Raw genomic sequence first — 26418 nt, 5'->3', positions numbered from 1 at the left:
CTGAAGCACCCGACATCGGTGGGCATTCGTTTATCGTGCCCCTGGTCACTGGCAAGTGACCCAAACTCTGTCCCCTCTGCTTTCCGGTTCTTCACATCTTCGATCCAGGCTTGGATCACATCGGACACTTTTCTTCTTCATGGCAGCAGCACTTTGCAGCAACTCTCCATTGGAAACGACGAAGATTCCCGACACCATTTGACACCTATGCACCCGGCTTCCCTGGGTGAGGTAACACGAGTACTCCGGTGCTCCCGGGGGTGCTGGCCTTAGAACCTTCTAAGTCTAAAAGGGTTTGCTCAAAGTCCTCTCCTAAGTGTCCTCAAACTCTAAAATTCCAACCACGACTTTCGCATAGAATAGTACGGAGCTCGCGGCTGTGTTCTCACACTACACGCGTCTCCCGTGGGTCCCCTGTGTCACTGCCTTGGGTGGTTCCTTGGGGTCCCAGCGATTCTACATGCTCTAGGCACTGTGGCTAGTCAAGTCGTGGTTCTTATACCACTTTCTTAATATATGGTTTGGTCTCCCCCTGGGGCCCATTGTATATTGTGCTATTTACTGTCGTTTTAGAACTGTAATATTGTGTATCTTGGACTCTAATCTCATAAAGAGATTAGTAGTGAGTGTTTAGAAATAAATACATATATTTTATATATACCTTGTGTGGTTCTCCTTCCATTTGGTCATGCAAGAGGTTATAATCTGGTAAACCAAGCTGCTTTACACTCCTTCAAGCCTTAGCCTGAAGGCTGCTCTCCATAGCTACCACTAGGATAGCTTTCAGTAAAGGTTGTCTTTAAACCCGTTCATCAATAAGGGTTGTTTGGACTGGTACAAGGTGCCCCCTATAACTAGTGGACAGCATATACCAGGCCATCTTCTCACAAGGGAAATATAGAAAAAATCAAAATCAAAATATCCATTTCAAACTTTACTTGAAGAACACACATTTGCAAATAAGATTGTAAAGATGCCACAGTGTTAATTGGGGGTAAACTGAGTGTAAGCGGAAAAAAAAAAAAAAACAGGGCAACGGGTTCAGACAAGCTGAGTTTTAACAGGGGGCGATGTGGCCTAATGGATACAGCTGCTGTCCAAGCAACATGTGGAACCATGTTCAAAATCAGCCTCGGCTCAGCATCCTGTGAATCCCAGCAAATCTCTGTGATGAAAACAGGTGTAATGTAGTCTGTGTTTGCTGTGAAGTGATGTTATTGCATTGAGTTATTTTTGTGCTGTGTAAAAACAGTCCAAAGTAAAGCATGACTTGTTCCTGTCGCAGACACTAATCTCATTCTCCAAGAAGGACAAAGCTTTAACTTTTGATGTGAGAAAGAAATAGCTATTTAGTGGCTGAATTATACAATGTGAAACTGGGAGCCTGGGATCACCATTGGCTTCCCTGCTTTACCAAATTGGGTTATCCTAGGCAAATACTTTATCTCACCAAGCCTCCTTCTCTCTAAAAAAAAACCTCTTGTGTGTGATTCGTTAGCCTATAATGATGCTATAAGTATAATAACGATCAAGGCCACATGTAGGGTACACGAGGTTACTGACTTGCATCTAAGTTCACTAATAGCATTGTCATCAGGGCGGAGGCAGGAATAATTTGCAGTGCATGTTGGAATATTAAATGCCTCTCAATGAAGTGATATAATTTGATGTACTAAGATGAAAAGCTTTCTTGTGGTAAGGAAATACGCTTTATGGTTTAAATCTTTTGATTGAAGTTTTCAGTGGCCAACATTAAACACAACACCCACCTACAACCACTGGCCGGTGGGGAATAGCAAGGATTATACGTATATCGTAGAAGATTGAGAAAGAGGAGAGAGAAAAGGAGTTAAGGAAGTAAAACCAAGGAATAGAAAAGGAAAAGTCCGAGACCTATCCATTTCCCAGTACTCGACATAGTAGGGTTCTAGCCAGTGGGTAACCTCTCCTCGTCGTGGGTGGGTTGCTCGCTGGCAGGTGGGGGAGGAGGTAGTGGGAAACCAAAGTACCCATAAGTACCTTGGGCATGTGAGCTCTATGAACTCCGAAGACAAGTAGGCCACGGTTGATCCCCAGGTCTTATCAAATTTGGACAGTGTGTGATTAATCCCAGCTATGATCCTTTCCATACCCACTACCTCCCAAACTCTATGAAGCCAGTCTAATATTGTTGGGATGTCCTCCGTGCCCCACCTTGATAGAAGCACTTGTGTAGCTTCCCCTAGTGCCAAAGTAATCGCTCTCCCCCTACAGGACTTAAGAGGATATGTAAGAGGTTTGGAAAGTCCCAACAGGATGTAATTAGGAAATCTAGTGAGCTCCATATGGTATATATTATCAACATCAAATAGGATAGAGTCCCAGAAGGCTTGTATCTTAGGACATTGCCATAGAATGTGGGTCAGTGGGCCTATCTGCCCGCATCTGCGCCAGCAGAGGCCGTCAATACGAGGTCTCCACCGGTCGATGCGTGCCGGTGTATAGTACCAATAATGCGCAATTTTCAATAGCATTTTCTTACCCGAGGTACTACAGGATGAGGCCCAGGCCCTGTGAATAATGTCCGCCCACCCCTTCGGGGAAAATTCCCGCTCCAGTTTTGATTCCCACCTGCGCTGCGGAGTGGACTTAGAGGGGTTCTTAGCTTTGTTCAGAAAATTGTAGATATCTGATAAGAGACGTTTATTTGAGTTATGGGTGATGAACCAGATCTCAAATTTAAGAGGGTGACCTGCGTGTGTACATACCTGGGGTTGGGTGACACAGTGGCGCAGCACCAGGTACCGCCAGTACGCTTCCTTGGGGATCCCATAGCCCGTCACTAGTTGGGGGAAGTCCATAACTCCCTTTGTGTCAAAAAGGTCTCCTATGCATTTGCAGTTGGCTTCCTTCCATTACAAGTACGCATTCCCTGTATGAGCGGGGGGGGAGGGGAAGTCCGGGTTCCCTATAAAGGGATCAAAGGGGACACAACAGTCGAGAGCTTATATCTCTCTTGTCCCATACCTTCATGGTGGGCCTCAAAACCAGGGAGATGTACATGCCCTGCAGACGGTGTTGTTTGGCAAGCCAGGGGATCTTCCAGATGTGGATACCAGCTACCCCTCGGTGGATGAAACACCAATGTTTTTCTGATTCCAGTTGGTACCACTCTAACATGTAGCATAGTTGCCCTGCCTTGTAATAACGCCCCAAATGCGGGGCCCCGAGTCCCCCATCCTCTTGCCTCAGATACGTTAGATGGGGATCTATTTGCGCCCTCTTCCCACCCCATATAAAGCCATCAACCAGCTGCTGTAGGCTGGGCCAATATTTTAGGCGGTGGACATAGTTGGAGCATCTGCATTATGTAAAGAAGACGGGGAAAAATCGTTGTCTTGATTGCAGCAATCTTGCCGAGCCATGAGAGGACGTGTTTCTTCCAGTTGTGCAGCTCCTGGCGTACTTTGGTTAAGATCTAAAAGTAGTTCACCTGGGCAATCTTATCTACTGTTGGGAAAACCCGGATCCCCAAATACGTGATGCCACTCGAAGCCCATGAGAATGGCAACTGTGCCGCTACTTGTTGCTGGTCTATTTTGGGCAATGTTAGGCTGAGGGCCTGTGTCTTTCGCAGGTTCATTTTAAAACCCGACGCCATGCTAAATGCCTCTATCTCTGCTAGCAGGGGGGGAGAGAGAGTAACTGTTGGGTCAGAAAAAGCACCACGTCATCCGCATAAAGCGAAATCTTGTGCTCTCTATCTCCCATCCGAGTCCCGGTGATGGTAGGGAGCTATCGAACTCGTTCAGCAAATGGCTCCATATAAAGCGCAAATAAGAGAGGTGAGAGTGGGCACCCCTGTCGCGTACCCCGCCCGATCTGTAAGGGACAAATGGCGACCCCATTCACTCTGATGCGTGCCTGTGGGCTATGGTATATACAATTCACCCACTGCATAAATTGCTCCCCGAAACCGAATTGGCAAAGGACCTGATTTTGATTTGATTTGACCTGGCAGAGGTAGGGCCAGTGGACCCGGTCAAATGCCTTCTCGGTGTCCACCGACAGAAGTACTGCCGGAGTCTGGGTGCGCTGCGTCTTATCCAGGAGGTGACCTTATCACTGGGTCCTATCACTGCAGTTATGTTCCTGGATAAAGCCCGATTGATCTGGGTCAATTAGACCCTGCATGTGAGGAAAAATCTTCAGATCGACATTGAGCAGAGAAATAGGGCGGTACGATGCACATTCTTGGGGGTCCTTCCCCGGCTTGGGGATCACTACCACTTCGCCCATTGACATCGATGGGGCCAGCCTCCCAGTCGCGCTAAATGTATTAAACAGCCATGTCAGGACGGGGGTAAGATCAGAGGCAAAGATTTTATAGAAGTCGGCCGGAAAGCCGTCCTCGCCCGGAGCTTTCCGGGGGAGAGTCCTTGAATAGCTTGTAGGACTTCCTTGGGCCTGATATCCGCTTCTAAGTGGACCGCCTCTGAAGCCAAGAGAGGGGACACCGGAGCCTCATGTGTATACTCCTGGGCCGCCACTGGGTCAAGGCATTCCGCCGAGTAAAGGGCGGTATAGAAAGCTTCAAACTCAACCGCAATGTCAGTGTCAGACCTCAGGATCTCTCCTTGGTCGTTCCTGATCTCTGCTATCCATAGTGCAGCCGTCTCGGTCTGGAGTGCATGTGCCAGGAGCTTCGCAGCTTTGGTCCCCCCTCATAATAACGCTTCCTTTTGCGTAACAGGGCATATTTGGCGCCCTCAATTGTTCCCTCGCCTTAGTAAGTAACCGTCACGTATGAACCGCCCGGGTACGGCGCTGGACTCCCTCAAGCTCCTTAATTTGGTCCTCCAAGTCCTCCTGCTTAGCTCTGCGTTCCTTGTTAAGGCCTGCCGCCATCCGGGCATCCCAAACCGTGTCTATATGAACCATGCCCACGTCGTTCACCTCCAAGTATGTTTTGATAGCGCCCCGTATTTCGGCAATATTGGCGTCGTATGTGAGCAACTTATGGTTCAATCTCCATGTCCCATGCCGGGGGCACCGCGAGGGAGGAGTAACGTTAAAACAAGCGGGGAGTGATCTGAGAGCGCTGCCGTCCCGATAGACACATATGCTGTAGCTGCCGTGACCCTAGGCGAGGTCCAAAACAGATCTATACGGGCGTACGTTTGATGCGCTGCAGAAAAGGTGTATTCCCGAGCTGTTGGATAACGGTGTTGCCAGGTATCCCTAAGACCAACCTCTCCCAATCTTTGTAGCAGCGAGTCTGAAATAGATCCAGAATGCCCCACCTGAGCTGATCTATCCAGTTGGGCGTCAGGAACCAAATTGAAATCCCCCCCTATCACCAAATCTTCATCTGGGGACTCCAGGATTGTATGCAGCGTGTCCCGGAGATAGGTTTCCTGTTGCTCTTTGGGACTATAAGCGGAGGCTATTGTGTATGTGTGTGCCCCCATCGATACCCTCAGTGGCAATAGCCTACCTAATACATCTGCGTGTACCCCAATCACGTGCCTTGGAAGTGCATTGAAAGGAGGATAGCCACCCCGGCCCTCTTCCCCCACTCCCGATGAATAATACTGTCTGTCGTACCATTTTGACCGGAGTCGTTTCCAGTCAGCGCGCAGGAGATGGGTCTCTTGTAAGAGACAGATATCGCATTTGGCATCCCTCAACAAAGCAAGAAGTGCTCGTCTCTTAACAGGTGAGTTAAGGCCCGAACATTGAAGCTTGTAGTGACCACTTTAAGGCCTGTCATGGGTACATGTCGTGAGTGTAAGCCTTAGCAGCTGCTGGATGTTGGGAAGCAAGCCTGACTGCGTATAGTCCCCAGGTCCCCTCTGCCCACCCGGGCCTATCGAAAGACCCCTCACCCGTCACTTCCCCCCCCCCTCCCCAATGCAAGGCGTCTCCCGTCAGGTGCAACATAATAAGTGTCCTGTGTGTGGTGGGACGTAGGGCACAGTCGCTCGACCTGAGGCCCTGTAGTCCCCCCGCTTCCCCCCAAGAAGAGTGCAGCCAGGGGACACAATCGATGTGGTATTGTCTCCCACGTCTCCCCCGCCCCACTGCAGGTGTGACGCACAGCTTCCCTCGCCTCTGCTCGGTACCCGTGGGTTCCCAAATCGAAGAGTTAGCCTACCTGTCTGTGTGAGGACTTGAGATCTCATGCGAATAGGAAAGAAAAAAAAGAGAGAAAAACAGGATAGAATACGAGAAGACAAATAAACCTCCATTTCACCATCAGCAATTTTTCGCACAATCGTGCAAGGGTCCATGTGTCCGGCGGCCGGTCATCACCACTCCGGAAGCGGGGCTCCCCCCACCAAGGCGGAAAACACTGGTTCCTGGGCTTGGAACATCTTCTCCACCTTTGGGCCTCTGATCTGCAACTGCGGAGATCACTCACTGGCCGGGTCACCAGTACCCTCCCGGTCCTGTGTCTGATGCAGAAGGACCTTCCTTTCTTTCTGGTGCTCTTCCTCTGACGGCTTAGTATTGTTTCCTCTCCTGAGGCCTCTTCTCCTGTTCGGTTTAGGTGGTTTCCCAGAGGATGGGCCTCCCTCCGACAACTCTGAATCTCCTGCCTCCGCCAGGGTACTCCCAAGGATTTCCTTAGCCTCCTTTAGATTCCGCACCACCTGCAGCTCCTTATTCCAGATAAGACAGTCTAAACGGATGTCCTCATTTGTAGCTCACTCCTTGTTCTGGGAGGAAGACTGTGACCGGTCTCAGATCTTTGCATCTCTGAAGGGTGAATGGCGAGAGGTCCTGGAAAACACCCACCCGTAGCCCCTCTAACTCCACCGTCGCTCGGTCCTGTCTGGCAGCCATGATGATCTCCTTCTGACGGTAGGAGTGTAAGCAGGTAAGAATGTCCTGATGCTGACCGGGGTCGGAGGCAGGCCTCCCGGCGCGGTGGGTGAAGTCCAGTGTGATTTCCTTATCCCACAGGTCTGGCGCTATATGTCGAAAGAAGCAGAGTACCCAGTCCTCCAATTTGCCTCCGTCCGCTTGGAGCGGCACACCTTTGATGCGGATATTGGAGCGCCTCGAGCGATTTTCAAAATCTTTCAGTTTGAGATAGTGCTCCTCATTCCGTTCGCACAGTTCCCAGGCTTGTTCAGTGATTTCTTCCTCCCTGCGGTTCCCGTTGCATTCCAGGGAGTCCACCCGTTCTCCCACTTCTTAGAGCTCCATTGGCAGTTGTTTGATATCGGAGGCCACATCTTGCCGCAGGCCTGCGAAGTCGTCCCTGAGTGAGCTAAACAGCTTCTCCATTCCATAAAGCCCCACGTGATCGGGTCCTCTGCTCATCCAGCTTCCAGATCCATCTCCTTCTCGACCGGCTGGGTCAACTGTTGCTCGCGTCCCAACCCCCCTGCTTTCTTTGCATTCGTCTTCTGAAGCAGATCTTAAATCGATGCATCCTTCTTGGACCGCGGTGTAGTCATTGCAGTGGTCTGGTGTTGTGCAGGCCCGTGGACCCTTCAACTGGCTTAACTTCAGATAGTGACCAGTTACCCACCAATCTCCCACTGGGCAGTGGTCTTGAGGCTCTGATCGCTGAGCACAGTGGCCCGTCACCAAAAGGTGCGTGCAGGGACCGCCCCAGTCACCTACCTTAGGCGGTCTTCGACCCCCGACGATTCTCACACCGCCAAGAGTGGTCGTTACCCCCTGGGCTATTACGTCTGGTACAGTAGGTCTGGGCCTAGTCGCAGCCGTCACAATGGCTGTTCCACCAGTTGAGTGCAGATTCCACTGCTGCTGCACTCCGGATCCCTCACACTGCCTTGGGAAGATGCACCTCCGGCCCTGACACAGGGCCGGTCTCAGCAGTGGGAGCGCGGTGCTGTCACCTTGTGGAAATCGCAGATAATCTCTGTTAGAATGAGCTGAAGCCATATTAGTTGTGGCATCCTTTTTTGTTAGCCATGTGATTCTCCCGCCTTCACTGTTGCTTGCCTTTCTATTCTGCTGGAGTCATCAACTGTGGTTAACTCCTTCAGTACTGAGCCAGAGCACTGTGTATGCTCAGAAAGGCCTGTAGCTGCTAGAATGCACCTGTTTTAGAATGTAACTGTCAGGCTATTTCAACTGATGTAAGCAGTTCTGTCGCCCCTCCCATTTTGCTGACTAAATAATATTTGCCTGCCCATGTTAGTCGATAGCTATTCCTGTGTATGTCTGTAACTCCCCTTTGAGTCTCCATGCTTACTCAGCTGTAAACAGGGTATATAAGATCCTTGGTTTCTGTTTTCCATGGACTACCTCCTACAGTGCCTGAAGGTGCTGTATTGATGTAGACCCACTCATGAGAGATTAATAAACTTGTTATTTGATATTCCAGCTTCCGTGCCAATCTCTATTTTGTTGGTCTAAGGAACTGTGAACAGATAAGGGTGAACCCCTGCACCGGTGGGCCCCTAAAAAGGCTCATTTTCTACAACCTAGTTACTCGCTCCCAGTGTCCTTCCTGGCCAGCCTGTCTGTTGGAGGGAATCAAGGCGCGACCGTGCCACCTGGTATGAGCGAGTGTGAGTCAGGGATTTCAGGCCTAGTCCGCTTTCGGGGCAAACTTATTAATGTACACCCCACACGCCAAGGCACCTGCAGAGTTATGGGCCAGGGATCCACTCCAATGTCGCCCCTAGTCCCCAGGACCTCTGAGTTCACTTGGGGGGCCGACTCTAAACAGAGTCCCGCAAAGCCTCTTCCTCACGCCACTCACCGCGGCTCCTCCGGTTCCCTTGCGCCACGCCATGCCTTTTCTCACGCTGAAATGCCGCCGCCGGCCACTTCGGTGCCAACTGCTCTACGCGGTGCTGACTAGGCGCCCACCTTCTGTGTGTGGCTCCTCGTGGCCGCCTCAACCCTGCCACAGACACGGCCTCCGACCTGGCTCCAGCTTCAATGGCGCCGCCGGTAGTGATGGTAGTTGCCTATAATGAGGCCTCCCAATCCTACTTTCTAGGTCTGGGGAAGTATAGCTGCCTGCCCCGTCACGTCTAGATTCCTAGGGGGTCAGGCTGCAGTTTCTTAGCTCTGGCCCGCTCCCGAAGCCGCCGCCTTGTGGTCCCGGGCCCCGAGAAGGCCTCTCCTCCGCTCCGTGCAGGGCTTCGCTCCCGCCGAGACAGGCGCCTCTACGCTCTGCCGCCTCACCTCCTGGTATCGCCGAGACTCCTCCGGCACCTATATCAGTGAGTGCCGCAGTCACTGCGCCCCTCCTCCACCAACGGGCTCCTCGTGGTGGCCTCCGCGCTATCCCTGTCTCCGCTGCCGCTCGCAGCACTGGGGTCGCTACAGCAGGGTACAGCAGGAACCAGAAGTCGCCCTCAGGTCTGCACAGTCCTCTGTCGTTCAGGGCACCCTGAGACCTCTTTGTCGCTGCCTCTCAGGTCTCAAAGCTGCAAATTGACGCCTTATGTCGGCCTCGGCGAGCGGAGTCCCAAAGAAACGGTGCTACTCCGCCGCCATCTTGGCCATGCCCCCAGGAAATACACTTTATAGAGTTGTGAAGACACTATCATATTCTGACATGATGTTTGTTGCATGATTGACATGCCAAATATTTTCAAGGCCTGGCTCATGCTTGGGCTCTTAGAGCCAGGGTCAATTCTTGGCTCTTCGATTAATTTGTTGGCTCGCACACCACTGGGAAGCAGAGTACAATCAATGTTACCTCCAGCTCAGCAACATTGCATCTTGGGAAAAACGGAGTTAAAGTACTCTTAAACATTTGAAAGCACCCCCCACTCGGGGGGATTTCCTCTCGTTTGCCAGGGTGAGGAATGTGGTCTTTTTGACGCCATGAAGGTCTCTACATTAAATTGGAACACACCGCCTGAATCAGCACTTGACATCCACTTGTAACATCTTATTTGTGTTTTCCTTTCAGGAGCTCCAGCTGTGCAGCAGACACACTTGGGAACTCATGCTTTCTTGCACTTCGGTTCCCCGACAGGGAGAGCCACCCTGCCCCCGTAACCTACCTCACAAGCTCTTCTTCACCCTGCCACTTATCAACAAATCAGGCAACTCCAGAAAACTGTCAGAAGCCACGATGAGGCCTTTACTGATAAGCAGTTTACTCACCATCAGCTCATTGGTATGCCATCCTGGCAGTCACTGTGATCATGGGCCACTTGTGCCCTCGTTTTTCTTCCAATTTTGTATCATAGATGGCATATAGCAAGGAGTTCACCTAGACGTGCCACACTATTTCAAACCCACAGAGACTAGACCGCTGATACTTTCCACCTAAATCGCACCTCCAGGGGATGGGACTGGGCATTGTTTCACTCTCTGGGGAGCATCCTTACAGCATATATGTTATTTTAGTGCCTGGGCCTACAACCAGCTCTCTCCCTGCTTTTTCTTGGTTACCGTATTTACAGATAAAAACGAGTACTCACAACGTTTTCAAAATGCTATTTAAAATAACTGACTTAGTGCTTGTGTAAGTTGCAGGAGGGTATAGCAGGAAGTCTGCTTGTCTGGTGGACTAAGTACAGATTAAAACTTCTTGTCTGCAGCAGAATTAATCATGTCTCGGGCGTCGGGCGATACAAATTCCCCACCCCTGTAATTGATCAGGGAAACCAAACCTCTTAAGAATCTGAAAAAGTGGTGCTCAGCTTACTGGGTCGAACGCTTTTTCCACGTCGACAATAATTATAGCCACTTTAGTTCTGTTGACCGCAAGGAATCTATGGTCTGGATCAGATAATTAGTATATATTGTTATTGATTTGTGTGGAAGAAAGTCTTTCTGATTACCATGGATGCGTTTTTGAGCCACAGGAGCTATGCAATTAGTTAAAATGTGCATAAGAAGTTTATAGTCTGCATTTACCAAAATAATAGGTCTATATAAATTGGGATTAAAAGACTGTTTATCTTTTTTTAAAAGCTCAATACAATTTATTCTGTAAATCGTGATGAAATTAACCCACTGGAGATTATTTCATTAAAAAGTATAATCATTAACTCTTGAAGAAGCGGAAAAAATTCCTTGTATGTCTCGAATGGGATGACATCAATACCAGCTGCCTTGGCATTAGCCATAGAGGCGAAGGCCTCTTGAAATTCTGCCAAAGAAATTGGTTTAATAATACTCTCTTGGTGTTCCACCAAAATTTTGGGGCAAGACATTGAAGCAAGACAATTTGAGATGCCAACCTTCGAATTCTCGACAGGAGCCTGAGAGCATGCAGAATAATGCTTAAAAAAATCCTTTGAATAGCGTTGTAACAGGTTGTAATAGAATCAGCAGCTGGATCCATTACCTCCAGTATCCTATTTGCTCTAGTTTTAATGGACCATTCCAAGACTCGAACCACTTGTTCACTCTCTTCATTTGCTCTCTGGAATGCGGTCCTTTCATTGACTACTTCTTTTAAGAACTTGCAAAGCTGTTGTCTAGCCTGCATTAATGGCCTACTAAGAATAGGAGTGCAAGATCTTGATCTCAAACTAATTTCCTTCTCAACATTCTCTTGTATTCTCTTGATCAGTACTCTACAAGAATTACCTTGTTCTGCTTTGAAAGAGATAACCTAGCCCCTAAAGCAGCCCTTAAAAGCCTCCCAAATAGTTCATGTTGGGGCAGAATAATTGTTAAACCTGAACTTGACTTCCATAAGTAGCCGAAATATTGCTTTTCCAACGCTTATCCAATAAAAGAGACCTATCAAAATCCCATCTATTTTGTCTACCTTTAATCAAGCTAATCCCAAACTGAACAGAAACTATTGAATGATCTGAAAACCCATTCCTAAAAATATCCAAGCCTAGCCTAACAAGACAGGAAGAGATTAAGAAAAATCGGTCCGTGACGCTGATTTAAAACGCTTCGAAAAGCAGGTAAACTGCCTTCTTTAATGGTTTTTTTACTTGTTTTGATCTGATCTACTTGCTAAGGGTTACTTGTATGTTTTTATACATACAAAGTTTTACTTGTTTGTCTGATTTATTCACCAAGCTTTACATTTCCATTTATTATCTGCAAAGTGCACTTTTTGGTTCTAATGAATGGCCTGTTTGCCTGGGAGTCTGATGGATGCATCGAGGGCTGCACCTAACCCACAACATTTGATGACAGGGGTTAGGATTGATGATTTGTCCCCTACATTTTACGTCATACTACATCTGTGTGGGAGTGTGCTGTTCAGGTGATCTTGGGGAGAGCCCCCTTTGTCCGGGATTTTGTATTCTGGGATCTGCCGGCACTTCGGGTTCTTACTGAATCAGTGGACATCTCGGGCTGGAGGTTGGGAGGCTGCGAAACATTGGGGTATCTCCTCCCCATCAAATAATTATTCACTTTTGAGGCTGTGTGGGACACCTTCCAGGTGGAACCGGGACAGTTCCTTCAATATGCCAGTATTTCAACCATTGTGAGGGAATTGTGGCCCATGTCGACGATATGTTGTCACAGCTCAATCATTGAATTTGTTCTATGTTGAATGCCATCTAATAGTGAGGAATTAAGTGAAAATACTCACCTATGGCCATCCTCTTTCTCTCTAGCACCTAGCATTATTCTTTTCTTTTAGCAGATAACTTTGGCTCAAGGGTTTGAACTTCATTGTTCCCAAAATAGACTAAGTGTAAAATATATGCAGGGGATTTCTTTATTTGGCCTTCTCTGAAACCTGTTTCTTGACTAAGTTGATGAGTATGTGGTTCTGTACAGGCTAGTTATGGTCTGAGGTAAGTCAGGCCCACAAGTTTGTTCATGATAAGTTAAAGTATTTTTCTATGTAAAATGCGTGTTGTGTGTGATATGTGTCGATTGGTTGCATTCAGATTTGTTTAGGGTGAAGTGTCATGTTGTCTGCACTTGTACTCTAAATTTTAATGTGGACCATGCATGTGAGCATTTTGTCAAGACAGCAGCAGGTTAAGAATAAAAACTTGTAATGGAAACTGCTGGGAGATTTGGCATCCAAGTACCCGAAGATCAGCAGCTTATTCCTGTTCATGGTTTTATCAATGAAATGAAGAAGCTACATGTGGGCTGTTTACATACAGTCTCAGGCTGTCCATATACTGATCTTCTCCTGCTATCTCTAGTTTGTCATATCTCCTGCATAAAATTTTAATTTTCTAGGACATCTAAGCAGTTTTAAGAGTTTGCTGCTTAATACACATTCCTCTGTAAAACACTGAAGGGAGAGCTATGGCTTGTTAGAGAATGCCCCAATCTGCATTTTACTAATTGCTCCATCATGAATTCTTTGTGTGGAAAAGTGATGCGAATCATACCAAATAAGAGTTTATGCTCTCATTAATTTGGAAGGACAGAAGTCAAAGGGGTGGTACTACATGAACTCGGATTGTCTTCCTTAATGGAAGAACTAAGTGCTCCAGATTAAAAACTATATTACTGGGTGACTCAGCTGCAGGGTTGGCCTAGTGGAACAGAGCAAACCAGGGACCATGCGAAGACCACATTGACATCATTTGATCGCAGTTTTCATCCGTTCCTGTTGTGGGTGCGATGGGGCCCAGTCACACAAGTGGGATATCATTTTTATTGGGAGAAGTGTGGGAACATTAGTCGGTACGAATTGTGTGGATCTCCACAGATTCTGTGACTTTCTCTTTCAGAAATGTAAGGAAATGCAGAATGTTTGCGAACATTTGAGGTTTATAGGGCATTTAGAGTAAGAAAACAACATGGAATGCACCAAGGTGCCACCACCTTGCATCCTCCGGTCTCTAGTTTGCAAACGTGTCTAGGTTTAGAAGCCTCCCCTGGGTGGCGACCGAGCCTGAGCCCAAATATTGCAGCTACTCACATCACCAAAATGGGTCAAATTGCTAGGCGAAAAATGTGATGTCTTCAGGTTGCGTTTTGGGGCCTTTCCTGTCAGTCATTAAGCCCAGAGACACAAGTGGGCTGCCGTTTTTATCGGAAGTAGTGTACAGTATATTAGAACATTTGTTATATAAACAAAAGCTGTACAAATAACCACTATTCCTTAACTCAGTACCGTGGTACGTTTTTAAACATTAATACATTTCCTGCATGCCCATTTTTTATTCATTAGATTTTACCATCTGAATTGCTGCATGGTCGTTACACAATGAAATATCATTATAGGCCGCAGCTCATTTTTTGCCTCTGTGTATCTCACGTTTTTTGACAAACAACATATTTCTGCAACCAAAAAGTCCTGACTGACTATTACGTTTGTAAATCAGCCAGTGGGGCCAACAATTACTGATAAAAACATTAACACCAATTGCTATTCTTTCCGATTATTTTCATTATTTTTCAATTTCAATGATTAGTTTCTTTTGGAAAATTATGGGAAATCTACATTCATGCCCCCTTGCGGATTTTGACCTTTTGTCTGTTTTTCAGAAGCTTATAGCTTTCTGGGTTCACTCATGGGTTACATACCTATTACCACATCAAAATGCAACTATATAGAAAAGACAAAAATTGGAAAAATAATTAGCAACTTCAAAAAGAAATGCAAAAACTGTGGTAAAAATGTTTCTTTGCAACTCTGCTTGTTCCTGGAAGCAGTGAAGATGGTGATCACAGCACAACCAACCTTTTGTTGGTGGCATTTTTAAGAAAGGAAACATTCATTTTCTTTCACAGCACTTTTGGCCCATTTTTTCCAAAAAACAATACAAAATGCTGCTATACTTTGGGTGCTTTCTCAGTTCCCTCCAGGGCAATTCACAAACTATGTCTACCTTTAGAATAACAACACATGGAGAAAAAAGGACATACATTTAGCCTAGATATTTTTTATGGTAAAGTTAACGCTCAAGTGCATAGTGGCCCAAACATCAAAAAGGAAAAAAACAGCTAAGCACTGCAGGGGAGTGTTATGGGGATGCAGTGCGGGGAGTTCAGTGGTAGGGGGTTGGGCAGGGGAATAGATGGAAGCCACAGCACCGTAGGGCATAACTTTAAGATTGACAAAACCATACCTGTTAGTTGGAAGGTTATCAGTTTTGGGTGTGTGAGGCTTTAAGGAACCACTGGGCTAGTGAGATGAGAATATGTGCTAATTCCATCTGCTCCTTGCCAGGAGAAGACAGGTAAGCTGGGTATAATCAGTAAAGTAGAGTCATAATTTCTGGTTTGTTTTATTTTTGCTAAAAACAAATAAAGATCTCCTGGGAAATCACATGCTGCTAACAGAAGCCTCTGTCTCCATAGTCTGCCACTAAGTGAAGTGTAATAGCTTTAGCAATAGATATTAATGATGCCAATTGTAGCTTATGTCCAAGTAGGAGTGTGGTGCATTCTTGTCTACAGAGTAGCATACATATTATGCTGCATGATACTGTTACACATGACTCCGATGTGGAGGACTTTTGTTGTTTATTTGTTCATTTAGATGTTTTGTTAAGTGCTGAACACATCACCTTGTGGCCCCTGAGAGTAAGAGAATCTGTTTACATAATGTGTTTACATTGATTTAGACTTTGGAGGTAAAATCTATCAGAATGCAAGGTGAATCCCTGTTGGCAGCAGAGATCAGCTGAATGCCTGCCTGTGTAAAAAGTTGAGTCTTCAGTAGATTTCCAAACTATAGGTGTTGGGCGAGAAAGCAGTGTGGTACCTTCTATGCTCATGATGGTTACACAGAGGTTCTGCAGAGGACAGGAATGGTACCGTGAGTCAAAATGTAATAGGTGGGCTTTGGCAGGCATCCAATTAAATGAGCAATCTACACATACAGAGTGAGAGTAAACAATATTGTTCTGAAGGAGACACATTTAATTGATTTATATTTGGTTTCAGTTTGCAGCACCACACGTTTTTCCCTGCATTAATCAAATATGAGAGCAAAGAACGTAATCCCCATCTCTACTTAAAGAACGTGTTGGCTTTAGTGACACGTTATTTCTTCCATCTGTGTTGATTCTCCATGATCATGCCTTTTCAGCTTATGCTGCCAAACCCAGTTGACCTAGTCCACAGAGACGGTCAACTTCAGGAGTGACTACCCATGGCTGGTGCAAGGAATTTCAATGTTGTAGGTGAAAGATAACTTTGACTCTCATCCTCCTGCGCCTCTACTCAGCCCCAAATCACTTGGCCTAAGTGTCTCCACAAACAAAAACACACAAACACCACCTCCCCCCGCATCAGACAACTCTGTACAACAGAATCACCGTATTTAATTGCCACAGTCCAATAAATGTGGAAGAATGTTGGATATGGCATAACAAAGAGGCTTCCTTAGGACACATTAGTCACACTTCTCTCAAAACACTTTGGGTCATAATGAGGGACAGCGTCGTAAATAGCATCGAGCCTGGTGCAACCCTAACTGTTTAGCAGATCCTAGTGTGTACCCCAAAGTCAGGAACATCCCTGTTTGGACATTACAAATCTAAACATCTTGCTATTTTGCACACTTCAAAGACTAATACATTTACACAAGAACCAAGAAGGTCATTCAGAGTCTCTGAATAGCCGCTATGATTGGATCCAACTTTAACATTACATACTTTCAGTTGCACATTTGTTAGGGGCCTTAACCCCAACTTCTCACCTAAGAGTATGATAATAGAAAACCCTAAGCCGCCTTAAGAAACGAAAGATTCTTTTGCTTTTGTGGTCTTAGCAGCAGGGAACTCTTAACTCAAGGAAGTTTTGTCTATTTTGCTGTTTTGTCTACCCGCTCTCTAATTGATATATTGCATGTTGCCGATGCCATATTTATATCTGTCCTACTTTTCTGTTATTTTGGTATCTCACTGATGGATGCTTGCTCATACTGTACCCTATATTTTCTGTTCTGTTCCCTGGCTGCACATCATTTTTCCCAGTTCCTCTTATGGATGTTACCAGACGTTTTGCCAGTATTTTCTATATGCCTCCCATAAGTCCTTTCTAAGTGCTGGACAATGATCTCCAAGTCATAGCCTAGAACCTAAAAGACACTATAGAAGCGTAGTTTGATCCATCAGTTGTGTTGGGGAGACTGCTCTTAATGTAATAATGCTCTACATTCTATGGTACACAACCCCAGCTCCTTTGGTCTAGGAAGAGCTTACATTGCTAGGTTAAAGGTGAAGCTGATTTGAAAATGCTGCTTGATCTGTACCTGCAGCTAAAGTTCATATGCAAGGCCAATTCAGAAACCAACATGTAAGAAATAATATAATCAATGCCTTTAAATATGCATGGTTGAACAATTTGGCATGTGGGATAATGGATGGACTATTGGCCAAGCAATTTATGCAGATTAACATTGACCCCCAAATGACCGTGTTCTATTGGTGCTAATGATTCAGATAACTTGGAATGTGAAGTTTATGTAAACTCTTAAGTGACTGTATGACTGCGAATGCTGCAGAAGATTTTCAAGTGGCTACCCCCGGAAACAAGGAAACCTCTGGTTCAGGGTCTTATAATTAGCCGCTTGGACTATGGCAATGCCCTGTTCACTGGGCTTAACCAGGATCTGCTTTGTAAGCTTCAGATCCTACAAAACACGGCCGCCAGACTGGTTCTTGATCTTCCCCCTCGGTCCCCCTCTGCCCCTACTCTCAAAACTCTGCATTGGTTACCTATCCGCCAAAGAGGGCGTTTTAAAATTCTTAGTCTTGCCCACAAGGTAATGTATGGAGCCGGTCCATTGTATCTTGCTAAGAAGCTCCGATGGTATGTCCCTGGACGCTCTCTGCGGTCTAGTTCTAGATTTTCTCTTGCCCAGCCACGTATCCGTACGGTACGTAATGGATGTCGATCTTTCTCCTATCTTGCCCCTTTTCTGTGGAATCAACTCCCGCTGGAATTAACATCTATAACTAACCATCTACTCTTCTGTAGAAAGCTTAAGACCTGGCTTTTTGCCCTCTAATCTAGGCTGAGCCTCGCAGTTGATGTATTTTCTTTTGTCTTTGGCTGCAAAGCGCCCTGAGACCGTTTGGTGATATGCGCGCTATATAAAAATATTTGACATTGACATTGACATATGATATTGGTCAATGAATCTACTACCACTGCTCATAAAATGTGTGGTCTAACAATAATACTTGTGAAGAGCCTCGTTACATTAATGTTAAGTATTCGAATAGCCCAGACAAATCATTGTGGAATGTCTGGAAGATCTGGCTCCTATGATCTAGCTGACTGGACGAAGCTTAAGGGATATTTTAGATGAATTTAAAGATGATTTAGATGCTTGGGCTAATGCTTAGCACAATAGTGATAACAAAATTATAGAGTATTCTTGATTTTTGATAACTATGAAGTTTTGTCAATGATCAGTTAAGAAAACATTCTGATGATGCTTCAGTGACATCCAGGAATTTTCATGAATAGAAAGTGTGGACTGAATGTGCAATGCCGATTTAATATGTGATATATACTTAATGTTAAAGCTTTGTTTGTTAAGGAAAAGGCCGCTTCAATGTTCATTTTTATAAAGTAAAGATTGTATGATCATTACCACTTCACTTGGAAAGCTTGCTTTGAACTTTTATCCGGATATGAAATAAACAGAAGGATACATTTCATTTGTTTTTAAGGTATATTCAAAGTCTCCAGGAACTGCTTGATTATAAAGACAAAGGTGCTGATGATTCAGAAGCTGTGAATAAGTAAGTTATTAATGGCTAATAAGTCACTCTTAAAAACCTTTTTGTATGAACAATGTTTCTTTTAGTTAGAGCAAAAATCGGTTTACACCTCCAAATTATTGCTTCATTACCACATTCTTTCTTCAACTAGGACTTTGAAGCATCTGATGGTTGCCAAAGAATTTCAAAAATACTAAATTGTATGCAGAATTTGCTTTGCAGCTAGTAGCATGTAAGAAGTCTTTGAATGTGTCTCTTCTACTGACTGGTAAGCCAAGTTCCTCTATGACTTTCCTGAATAAATTCCAAAGATACCCACACTCCAAGATGCAACTAATCACCCCATTTTTCTTAGAACTCCTGCTCCTCTCACAGAACAATATATATTTCCGCAGATCCTAGGCAACTAACCTTGTTTGTTGGAAAGTTAGTGTATACAGTATTGAAAATCTCTGGAGAGAACTATGCAATCATGTGCATGCACGGACAGAAAGGAATCAATCTTGGAGCTATACAAAAGCAATTGTCTTAGCATTTGCTACTGGGCCTTGAGGAGAAACGCAAATCCTCACAAAGCTTCCTCCAACAAGCAGAAACCTTTATTTATTCCTTCAAACTTTGGCGGCAGGTCATTGAGTCTTACTTGAACGCTCCCAGAAACACATTTTCTCTGAATAAAAATAGGCTGCACTGCACCAGCCTATTACATCTGCTTTCCACCGTTAAGGTTCCAATACCTCGAAAGGATCTAAATCTGAGCTTTATGTCTGGTCCCATACAGTCTGATGCACAAACTATTGAAACTTATTTATGAAGCATAGACTTGCTGACCTGAAAGACTGCTTTTTTGATAGCAGTTCTCTCAGCATTGGAATTGATAAGTTTCATCATCTTCCCTGAAAAGAGTCTCACTTATTTTTTTTTCACAAGGACTGATTACTCTGTAGCACTTGCTGAAGGGTAGTTTATAACAAATATCCTAATGTGAACAACCTTCATATGTTTTTTTACAAGATTTTTCATCTGGCTTGTGGTCCACAAGCAGTTCTCACTCACATCGTGATTTTGCCGTCATAATCTGCCTCCACATTTTACTGTGCTGCTGTACTCATGGGATATATACAGAGGTTCTCGCTGTGAGGGCTTTTATGTGGGATTTGGGGAGCGAGTGGTACTTGGCCAGTATCTTCAATGGGTAACATTGTGCACAGTGCCACATAGGCTGTTGCACTCCCAATGGCTAATAAAGTGACTCTATTTTAGCACTTGACTGTACAAGGATTGCTAGGCCAAACAGCCATAGCTTTCTCAAGGAGGAGGTGCTGTGTTTAGAACACATAATGATTGAATGCCTGGTCAGTGCTAGAGCTTCTAACGAAAATCAGATCTTTATAGATATAAAATATGAAACAGTTAAAGTGGTGATGAGCAGAGTAAACCAAATAGATCTAGCACTTTCTCGGGATTGGCAGTGCCCCTGAAGTGACCAATTGATGTTTACCAACTATATCTGGACTAGACTTTGCTGGTGCTCTCTACTGGAGTCATGGTTCCTAAGTGCTACCCTGAAGGTCCTGAGAGCCTTAGAAGAGACCCAGAGGAGCTTTTTCAGAGACCCTGAAAATTTGGAACTCAAACAATGTCAGCGTCGTCTGGAGCACCTTATGGCAACAGTGGCCAGTTGTGATGCTCCTTCCTCAAATACTGCTTCAGGATTGCCCCACTAGAGGATTTTGAGCTTCATAAAAAGAATAAGGGGCCAATTTATGTATCAGTGGGCCGCCCGTTTCTCTGCCAGGGTGACGGAGTAAATTGCCCTGTTGCCCTACGGAGATGCCACCCACCGAATTTAGAAATGACCACCATCCTGGAGGTCATTTCTAAAGCAACGGCAGGATGGCCGTCAAAGCAGTTCCTGTCATGACATTGTTTCTTGTCAGTGCTTTTTGCAGTTTGGTGCAAGGCTCCATCAACATGATGGAGCCTTGCACCAAACTGTTCTGTGTTTTATTTTTCAACACAAAAATCCTAAAGCGGGATTTTCTTTTTGAAAATAAAAAATTATAATGCCCCCCTCACAATTGCAGTTGCCCCTGTGGCAAGGGGGGCATTTTGTTTTTTACTGTAGCTTTTTACGGCAGCTCTGATACTATTAGATTTATCAGCCGCCTTCGATACGGTGGATCATGGTATTCTAATACACCGGCTCCAGGAAGTAGGAGTAGAAGGCTTGGCTCTAGCACTGTTCAGATCCTTCCTGCTCCAACACGAACAATTTGTTGAAGTAGGAGGCTACAAATCTAAATGCTTTAGGCTTCCTTGTGGGGTTCCACAGGGCTCATCATTGAGCCCTACCCTTTTCAATATATATGTTGTCCCCCTGGCATGTATGATCAAAACTCATGGGTTTGAATTAGTATCCTACGCAGATGATACCCAGATTATTGTATCAATTTCGAGTAACAATCCTAAAACAGCTCAGAATTTTAAGGAGTGCATGAGATGTGTCAGTGACTGGAAGGCCGAGAACTGTCTCAAATTAAACTCAAATAAAACTGAGGTTCTACTCTTTGGGAACAACACATCCTTCTGGTCCTCAGAATGGTGGCAAGCAGAGACGGGGACTCTCCCAACACCGGTCACTAAGGCAAAAAAATCTCAGTCATCATAGACACCTCCCTCTCCCTCTGTCACCATGTAAACAAACTTACTGCATCCATTGATTACACTTTAAAAATCTTGAAGAAAATTCTGCCTTTCATACCGGTGGAACTGCAGAAGACAGTGGTGGCAGCCTTAGTGCTGTCTAAACTCGACTATTGCAATGGATTGCTGGTTGGAGCAAATAAATCAGTAATAATAAAGCTGCAGGTTTGTTAGAATTCCACAAGCCAGATTGCTCTTTGGTCTGTCCAAATATACATCTGCCAAACAGGCCTTAAACACCTTGCACTGGCTGCCGATTGAGAAGCGAATTAGGTTTAAGGCATTGTGTATTGCATTTAAGGCCTTACAGAACTCTGCTCCCACTTACCTAATTAAACGATTCCACTGGCATATACCGGCTTGCGCGCTCCGCTCAGCCTCTTTGAAGCTGGTGATGGTACCATCTTCCCGCCTTCAGAGATGGGGTGGTAAAAGCTTTTTTATATCACCACTACACGGTGGAACAAGCTATTTCTGCATTTAAAAATTCCACCGATCTTCTGTCTTTTAGAAAGGGACTGAAGACATGGCTTTACACTCTGTAATTTGGTAAGCACTGGTTCCTACATCAAGCAGATGCTCTGTGGGCTACCTCCACAAGCGCCTAAACGCCCTCGAGTAGTAGTGCGCTATATGAATCTATAAATAAATACTGTACCTTACTGCCAGTGTTTGTCTGACGATGATGGACAGTAAAGAAATGGATGTATCTCCATCCTTTCTAATTGGGAGGACGGACATCTAGCCAATTCTCTAACTGCGCTTACTCCATTGGACCGTTGTAAAAGTTAGACTACGGCAGTGACGAAGTAGTCACTGCCATAGCTAAATCTATTGTCTGTCTACATTTAAATCGGACGGGCAGACCAATGTGTTGCAGAGAGGGAACACCGTTGCGAAGGATTTCCCTTTCTGTCAGCATTTAAATCGGCCCCTAAGTCAGAAGGTAAAATCTTTCTCTGGGATGAACCTTCTTGATGTATCCAACTTGCACTCTATTGAGGTCAGCCTGAAAGCACGACTCTGTCCCAGTTTACCACTTCCATAGACTAGTGCTTTTTGGTTATATTTTTACTTAAAACTTTAAAATTCATATCTCCGATTCCTTTTATTACATTTTTGTCATTTAGGTGCCATTTTGTTTTGCACGGTATTCTGACTTTATTACTATTTTGGTACTGCATAAACACTTTACACATTACACTGTCTGCTCTGTGCTATGGCTACAACTAGGTTGAGCTAAGGGTATTTTAGTGACTGTGAGCTTCACCCTGGCAAGTAAGTGTCATTATTCTTTAAGGTGGGTAACTGTCCACCCCAAATAATCCAGTTTTTTGCTATTGTCAACTATCTGCTATTGTGTGAGCTAGGCCTTGGCTGTGTGACCGATAAGGTAGGCTTCGAAGGCCAATCTTTGTGCCTCATACCAAAGGCCCAGCTTCTTGACCAGTAGGAACACACACAGTCATGCATTTGATTCTTTGGCGTGGCATCTGTGACTTAAAAATCTGAAAAACACCTGACACAAGCTACTAAATCATTGCGCAAATCTCCATACAAACCAATTTCCTATGACAGTCTGCAGTGTCTTTATTCTTAGAGAGTCCCCATAAAAAAGCAAATTGTTACAGTGATTTAAAATCTAATTGCTGTCTGCAGCTGTTAAGTATCTCATCCTAGCCGCCCCTCTGCTTTTGCTGGTTTCTTGAATTGGCCCGTAAAAATCCCAAAAGGTCCCAATATTTAGTGGCGAGTTGTCTTCTTACAAAAACTTTTTAATGTAGTTAATATTCTTCTAATTAATTAAAATGTGCCTCTTCTGTGTGATAGAGTAGAGTCTATCTACTTTCACCTCCATCTTTATCTAGGCCCATTCAGCCTTGGTTTGGTCTCAAAGCTAAAGGTTTCTTTTCCCTTGTTAAACTAGAAGCAGTAAACTGAGGCTCGACAAAACATTTTCCTATGGCATTCTTTTTTTTTTTTTTTTTTTTTTTTTTTTTTATCCTCATCCGCCTCAGACCACATTTGACAGAAGGTAGGATGTCAATACCGTAACTTGATTTCAAGAGACGTAGCCACTTGGATTGGAGAAGCCCAGGGGACAAAGCCCGCCTACTGGTGTATGACCATCCCACAAAAAGTCGTATTCCTCTTTCCTAGTAAAGGGGTGGTCTCACTCTCTAAAAGATGACCGATGACTGTTGGTCCAGGCCCGTAAAAGATGGAAACTTGATGGCCCTACGGGACCCGACCCAGTCTGAGAGTATCCAATGAGGCATAATTCTAGGACAACAGATGGTATTTTTAAACTCCAAATACAACCGGTATAACTCACATAGTCCCCAAATACTAGCCACCAGATAGCTAACGCTGAGACCAGTTAAGCAAACCCTCCCATATGACTTTTCTGTTGCGGTTCTGTAATCTACTCAGACCTATCTCAGAAGTCTTATATAACGAGGATAATCATTCAGAGTGTGTTGGGGTGTGACCTCTGCCCATCTCCTACAAATCTCTCTCCTAGCTAACAGGATTGAATAAAAGAGAAACCCCCTAGCGGGCCTAGGACTTCACTAGTTATGCCGAAGATGATTAAGGCAAAAGAGATTTGGACTGGGATACCTATGATGTCGACTAGGGTTGCCATTACACTCTCCCAAAATTCTGTTATCCCCGGACACTGATTAAACATATGTATATCCGTGGCATTTGCTAAATCACATTTCTTGCCCCTAACTGAGGGTCCTTTTGCAATTTTTTAAAGTCTAGCTGGAGATAAATAGGCCCTATGTGTAGTAAAGTAGTGGTTCCTCCTCAGCCAGGCGGGTTTTACAATAGAAAACAGTGTCTGAAAGGAAGTCTGCCACACATCCTCCCAACACACATTTGGCATAGAGGTGCCCCACAGTTCTTCTGATAGTTTAAAGTCTCCATCGATACTTTCCACTATAGACCAATAAAAGAAAGAGACTTCTTTCCCCCCAACAGGCCTTAAAACCAATTGATCAAGGGTGTTTCCTATTCCTATCGGGTTTTTAAGATTCTGTGACCAGCTCAGAAGCTGTAAGTACTTAAACCTGGACATACCCTCCTCCAGCATGTTAAGAAAAAACTCCCATGGTAAAAGGGACCCTTCAGAAGGCAGATCATTCCATACTCGTAACCCTGCTATTCTAAGTGGTATTGCCAGTTTGTCCTTCAAGCACTCTGGGACCCTCGGAGAGTCCCAAAGAGGAGCTAGGCTAGAGTAATAATTGAGGCCAGTCCGCTGCTTAATTCTGAGCCATATCCGGGCTGCGGCCAAAAGAACTTTCAACCTGATCTTCTTGAAGTACCTTTGGTCGCCGAATTTAAAGAGGAACCCCTCAAGCGGCAGTCCCACCCCCTTCAACATGGCCAAAAACATAATACCTCTTTCTGAATCATCTGGGGATTTTAACAGATAGTTGATCGTTGAAAGGCCCAGGCATAATACTGAAGGTCGGGTAGCGCAAAGCTGCCCTTCTCCCTTCTGCGCCTTAGCTTCTTTCACGCTATTCTTGTAGATTTATATGCCCAGGCAAATGAATTAATAGCTTGATGTAAATTGTCTATCGCCTGTTTTTCAAAGTGCAGGGGAATAGTGTTAAAAAGAAAAGTAATTTTTGGTAGTATAATCTCTGTTTTCTCTGCATTTACCTCGTAGCCAGAAACCCAACCAAAGTCTTGTGCCAACCTAATGACCTGGGGGAAAGATACTCCCAGCTCGAATGACAAGATCAAAACATCATCCGCATACAGGGCGACCTTCCTCTCCCACGCTCCAAACTTGAATGATGAAATGCTCAATTCATCTTTCAGATGCTGAGCGAAAGGCTCAATATACAAATCAAAAAGGAGCGGGGAGAGTGGGCAGCCCTGTCTAGTTCCCCTTGTAATCTTAAAAGGATTAGTCAGTTTCCTGTTGACTAGGAGTCTTGCAGTATAACCTTGATATATGAGCTGTATGGCACGGCAAAATTTCTCTCCTAAGTTAAACCTTTCCATAACTGCTGTTAGATATATCCAGTTAACCCTGTCGAACGCCTTATTGGCGTCCAACGTCATTGCAGCCAAAGGTAAAGAAAAGGTTGAAGCCAGGTCAATTGCACCTATAAAATCATGAGTAAGGTCAAATAACTTTCTGCCCCTTACAAAACCCTTTTGGTCTGGGTGTAACATACTACTTGCTACTGCTCCCAACCTATCTGCCAAAATCCTTGTGAATATTTTATAGTCTGTATTCAGGAGGGAAATAGGCCTATAGGACCCACAACTTGCCGGATTTGTTCCTGCTTTCAGAATTAATGATATGGTAGCTTGACCCCATGAAGCAGGAGGTCTGGTACCCTCAGATAGTATATTATTGAAGAGTGCCGTCATAATAGGTATTATTGCCTCCCCCAGAGATCTGTACAATTCCGCTGGAAGCCCATCGGGCCCAGCTGCCTTATCTCCCTTACAGGCGGCGATGGCCTTCCTAACCTCCTGCTGGGATATATCCTGTTCCAAATTTTCTCGCTGTGAGAAGTTTAAGGAAGCCAGCGAGCCTTTCTCTAACCAATCCTTCGCATAGGCTTTATCCACCTCATTGTCTTCCTTATATAACGCCTGAAAGAAGGCAAAAAAAGCCTCTCCACTTTCATCATCCGTTGATACTGAAGAGGAGTTGTCCTCACAATCAAACAGTTTTATCAAGTTGTGTGTCCTGTCCGACTTGACCTTCCATGCCAGAAGTTTGCTGGCTCCCTCTCTGTATTCAAAATGGGCCATCTTACTGGCTTCCCATCTTTTTGTAATCCTGAGCTGAATGATGGTATCAAGCTGGTCTTTCAGGGCTTGTAATTCTGACATATACTCCTGTCGCTTCTCGATATCGATCTCCCTGTTTAACCTAACCTCAACTGCCTTCATAGCAGACTCCGTCTGTGTCACCTCTTCTCTATATTGCCTATTCTTATGACATGCCCTGCTTGTGACTATACCCCTCAAGAATGCCTTCCAGGCATCCCATACCATTGAAATCTCGGCAGTGCCAATATTCAGCTTAAAAAAAATTCTGTTTCTTGGAACAAGTGTTTGACCTCGGAATCTTCTAAAAGTAATACACGATGGAATGTCCTTTTCC

General features: G+C 45.0%; 1 protein-coding gene across 1 annotated transcript in view; it reads left to right on the top strand.

Moving 5' to 3' along the window:
- PDK1 (pyruvate dehydrogenase kinase 1) overlaps positions 1-26418 on the top strand; it is a 148522-nt gene that overhangs the window by 37456 nt on the left and 84648 nt on the right. The window contains exon 3 of the mRNA XM_085645290.1: positions 18516-18587. Coding sequence (XP_085501416.1) covers positions 18516-18587 — 72 coding nt within the window. The remainder of the gene's footprint in view (positions 1-18515; positions 18588-26418) is intronic.

This window comes from Triturus cristatus, chromosome 3_1 (genome assembly GCF_964204655.1).
Source record: "Triturus cristatus chromosome 3_1, aTriCri1.1, whole genome shotgun sequence".
Classification (NCBI taxonomy): domain Eukaryota; kingdom Metazoa; phylum Chordata; class Amphibia; order Caudata; family Salamandridae; genus Triturus; species Triturus cristatus.
The sequence above is the reverse complement of the archived record's forward strand: the minus strand, read 5'-3'. Positions and strand labels throughout refer to the sequence as shown.